Source organism: Coregonus clupeaformis, unplaced genomic scaffold (genome assembly GCF_020615455.1).
Source record: "Coregonus clupeaformis isolate EN_2021a unplaced genomic scaffold, ASM2061545v1 scaf0486, whole genome shotgun sequence".
In the NCBI taxonomy this organism is placed as follows: Eukaryota; Metazoa; Chordata; class Actinopteri; order Salmoniformes; family Salmonidae; genus Coregonus; species Coregonus clupeaformis.
The window spans coordinates 50001-55000 of record NW_025533941.1 but is presented as its reverse complement, the minus strand read 5'-3'; the positions used below and the strand labels follow the sequence as shown (position 1 = coordinate 55000).

General features: G+C 47.8%; 1 protein-coding gene across 1 annotated transcript in view; it reads left to right on the top strand.

Moving 5' to 3' along the window:
- The window catches only part of LOC121542581 (TGF-beta receptor type-2), a 58035-nt gene that overhangs the window by 51464 nt on the left and 1571 nt on the right, over positions 1–5000 (top strand). Inside the window, exon 9 of the mRNA XM_041852003.2 lies at positions 4840–4967. Coding sequence (XP_041707937.1) covers positions 4840–4967 — 128 coding nt within the window. The remainder of the gene's footprint in view (positions 1–4839; positions 4968–5000) is intronic.

The window sequence follows — 5000 nt, the reverse complement described above, 5'->3', positions numbered from 1 at the left end:
TTCAATCAGTGTAAGATGAAGGGGAGGAGACAGGTTAAAGAAGGATTTCTAAGCCTTGAGACAATTGAGACATGGATTGTGTATGTGTGCCTTTCAGAGGGTAAAATGGGCAAGACAAAAGATTTAGGTGCCTTTGAACGGGGTATGGTAGTAGGTGCCAAGCACAACGGATTGAGTGTCCAGCCAACTTGACACAACTGTGGGAAGCATTGGAGCCAACATGGCTCAGCATCCCTGTGGAACGCTTTTGACACCTTGTAGAGTCCATGACCCGACGAATTGAGGCTGTTTGAGGGCAAAAGGTGGTGCAACTCAATATTAGGAAGGTGTTCCTAATGTTTTGTACACTCAGTGTACACTACATGACCAAAAGTATGTGGACTCCTGCTCGTCAAACATCTCTTTCCAAAATCATGGGCATTAATATGGAGTTGTCCCCCCTTTGCTGCTATAACAGCCTCCACTCTTCTGGGAAGGCTTTCCACTAGATGTTGGAACATTGCTTCCATTTAGCCACAAGAGCATTAGTGAGGTTGGGCACTGATGTTGGGCGATTAGGCCTGGCTCGCAGTCGGCGTTCCAATTCATCCCAAAGATGTTCGATGGGGTTGAGGTCAGGGCTCTGTGCAGGCCAGTCAAGTTCTTCCAAACCGATCTCAACAAACCATTTCTGTATGGACCTCGCTTTGTGCACAGGGGCATTGTCATGCTGAAACAGGAAAGGGCCTTCCCCAAACTGTTGCCACAAAGTTGGAAGCACAGAATCGTCTAGAATGTCATTGTATGCTGTAGCGTTAAGAGTTTCCTTCACTGGAACTAAGGGGCCTAGCCCGAACCATGAAAAACCGCCCCAGACCATTATTCCACCTCCACCAAACTTTACAGTTGGCACTATGCATTGGGGCAGGTAGCGTTCTCCTGGCATCTGCCAAACCCAGATTCGTCCGTCGGACTGCCAGATGGTGAAGCTTGAGTGTTGCAACCGAGGACAGATGATTTTTACGCGCTACGCGCTTCAGCACTCGGCGGTCCCGTTCTGTGAGCTTGTGTGGCCTACCACTTCTCGGCTGAGGCGTTGTTGCTCCTAGACGTTTCCATTTCACAATAACAGCACTTACAGTTGACCGGGGCAGCTTTAGCAGGGCAGAAATTTAACGAACTGACTTGTTGGAAATGTGGCATCCTATGACGGTTCCACGTTGAAAGTAACTGAGCTATTCAGTAAGGCCATTCTACTGCCAATGTTTGTCTATGGAGATTGCATGGCTGTGTGCTCGATTTTATACACCTGTCAGCAACGGGTGTGGCTGAAATAATTGAGTCCACTCATTTAAAGGGGTGTCCACATACTTTTGTATGCATAGTGTATATAACAGTGTGGACAGTTGCCAATTCTACAACAGTCTTAACAGTCAGGTTTTGAGTTGGAGTCTGTGTTATACAATATTGACAGGTCTCTTCAAGTCTGAACAGGCTAGAATGCTAGATGCTATCTGCAGTATGCAGGTTCACCTGCAGCACTGCTGCAACACCACAGCTAATGGTCACATTTAACATTAGTTAACTAGGTCACAATGTGTTAGCCACAAGCTAAACTCCATAGTAGCTCCTGTAATTTTGTCTGGGACTGGGAGAAAGTTAAGCTAAGTTTCTGGTTGGGTTGTTTCCCATAAAGTTGTTTTGAGCTTTCTGTTCTCTCTCCGTCCTGGACCAGACAGAGGTTGGTTCAGACAGGAGACCCATGGAGGTTTCAGACAGACAGGGATAATCTGAAATGGAAGCTGTCATCATAAACCATGTCCCTACGAGAGTACTTTGATTTGTTGAACTGGTTTTACTATGCGGCCGGGCCCCAGTGAGAGGAAAGCAGCGTTGGTCCCCCTTGTGACATCTGTTCCCAAAGCCACAGCATTCTTCACATAGCTGGCGTCTCCCAGGCTAGGCCAGGACCATGGAGGGAGGGAGGGAGGGAGGGAGGAGGGAGGGAGGGAGGAGGGAGGGAGGGAGGCAGGAAGGAGACAGACAGACAGGGAGGCAGACAGACAGGGAGGCAGACAGACAGACAGGGGGCGGGCAGACAGACAGACAGACAGACAGACAGGCAGACAGACAGACAGGCAGACAGGGAGGGAGGGAGGGAGGGAGGAGGGAGGGAGGGAGGGAGGGAGGGAGGGAGGGAGGGAGGAGGGAGGGAGGGAGGGAGGGAGGGAGGGAGGGAGGCAGACAGACAGACAGACAGACAAGGAGGCAAACAGACAGGGAGGCAGACAGACAGACAGAGACAGACAGGGAGGCAGACAGGGGGCGGGCAGAAAGGCAGGCAGGCAGGCAGGGAGGAAGGTTCCTGTGTATAGCCCTGTTTTCCTTGGGTCTGTCTCAGCTAGCTGTAGACTCAGCTCTCCTTGTGCTGTCTTTCCCTGTGCTGGGGCCCTGCTACTCATTCAATGGGGTTGGTGCTCACCAGAGCAGAGCACTCTGTTCCGGCTCTCTCAGTTCACCAGACCTCAGTGAATAACTGTTCTAAGGTCAGGTAAACATATGGGCTATTTGTTCAATTTCAGCAGAAACGCAGCAGGACTTCAAATAGAGGAGAACTGAAGGACTAGCATAAATAACTAGATCCCATAGGCTGGGTAGGCGTCCAAAAATGGCACCACCCTATTTCCTATACAGTGCACTACTTTTGACCAGAGCCCTTTATGCTATATGGGGAATAGGGCACCATTTGGGGGACACACCCTGGGTGTATTCTGTTTAAAAAAAACTGAAACAGAACAGGGGAAACAGGGCAAGTCCACTTGTCAACAACAGGATGTGTTGGGCTTGTGGAGTCAGCTTCTCTGCAAGGTCCCGGTCCGATCCCGGCCCTAGCTGGGTTTCCTGTCCGACCGGGACCAGGGGTTCCATTCTGGCCTCTCCACTTCCTGTGGGTTCACAGAGCGATTCAGGACCCTGGCGTACTGAATGACCTTACTGTAAAAGGCTCGCACTGTAACACGCCAGTCAAGATCCTTGTAGCTCAGCTGGTAGAGCATGGCGCTTGTAACGCCAAGGTAGTGGGTTCGATCCCCGGGACCACCCATACACAAAAAAATGTATGCACGCATGACTGTAAGTCGCTATGGATAAAAGCATCTGCTAAATGGCACATTATTATTATTATTATTACTGTACTGGTCCAGCCAAGCTGTTGATGGAAGTCTGTTACCTCTCCTGGAGGATAAATCTACCTGACTGGGTGTTCCTGAACTCTGTTACCTCTCCTGGAGGATAAATCTACCTGACTGGGTGTTCCTGAACTCTGTTACCTCTCCTGGAGGATAACTCCACCTGACTGGGTGTTCCTGAACTCTGATACCTCTCCTGGAGGATAACTCTACCTGACTGGGTGTTCCTAAACTCTGATACCTCTCCTGGAGGATAACTCTACCTGACTGGGTGTTCCTGAACTCTGATACCTCTCCTGGAGGATAAATCTACCTGACTGGGTGTTCCTGAACTCTGATACCTCTCCTGGAGGATGTAACAACACTGCCCTGTGAATCCTATTCCTTTAGATAGGGTCATTTCAGCATTCTTATATCCCACGTTCTGCTAGTCTCTTACTGAAGGTCTTCAGTCTGTGCCCTTGTGTCTCCCTTCACTGGTCCTAGATCAGCTGTTAGTTAACAGCATGAACCTGTCACAGCACCAGTAGACTGGTCCTAGATCAGATGTTAGATACATTTCAAAGTGTGGACCTGACACCGTCAGCACCAGTAGATTGTGGGACCATCAGATTCACTGCTCCTAGATCAGATGTTAGTTAACATTATGAACCTTACACTGACAGCACTACGTACTCTGGGATCTGCTCCTAGATCAGATGTTAGTTAACATTATGAACCTTACACAGACAGCACTACATACTCTGGGATCTGCTCCTAGATCAGATGTTAGTTAACATTATGAACCTTACACAGACAGCACTACATACTCTGAGACCAACACACTCTGCAGCTGTTGTGAGTTCAGTTTCATGAGGTCTGGAAAATATCCCAGAACGTAGTTATTTTATGCTCTTTGGCTGAATTATCTTTCTGTTTCCTCAACTGATTTTCACAGTGATAAAATACTAAAACAAATTAGAGTTGTAATGTTTTGAATGGTTGTGGACTTCTGAGGTTTGGGCTAATTGCTTGCTAGTGAAAGTTTCAGTTTGAAGCATACCTGTATATTGTAGATGTTTACGGCAATAATAACTGGTTGACTTGACAGATGATGGCTTTGGTTTGTGCTGCTGCTTTGTTTGGCTGTCGTTGGTTGGTTGTGTTACAGATGTAAGTTGATTGGTTATGTGTGTGTTCCAGAGGTGATCTAATTGGTTATGTGTGTGTTCCAAAGGTGATCTAATTGGTTATGTGTTCCAGAGGTGATCTAATTGGTTGTGTGTTCCAGAGGTGATCTAATTGGTTATGTCTCTGTGTGTATTCCAGAGGTGATCTAATTCGTTATGTCTCTGTGTGTATTCCAGAGGTGATCTAATTGGTTGTGTTCCAGAGGTGATCTAATTGGTTATGTCTCTGTGTGTATTCCAGAGGTGATCTAATTGGTTGTGTGTTCCAGAGGTGATCTAATTGGTTGTGTGTTCCAGAGGTGATCTAATTGGTTATGTCTCTGTGTGTATTCCAGAGGTGATCTAATTGGTTGTGTGTTCCAGAGGTGATCTAATTGGTTGTGTGTTCCAGAGGTGATCTAATTGGTTGTGTGTTCCAGAGGTGATCTAATTGGTTGTGTGTTCCAGAGGTGATCTAATTGGTTGTGTGTTCCAGAGGTGATCTAATTGGTTATGTGTTCCAGAGGTGAAGGACTATGAGCCTCCGTATGGTTCTAAGGTTCAGATGCACCCTGGTGTGGAGAGTATGAAGGACCACCTCCTCAGAGACAGAGGAAGACCTGAGATACCAGACAGCTGGATCAGCCACCAGGTAACCGACTGGGGGAGACACACACACACTCTC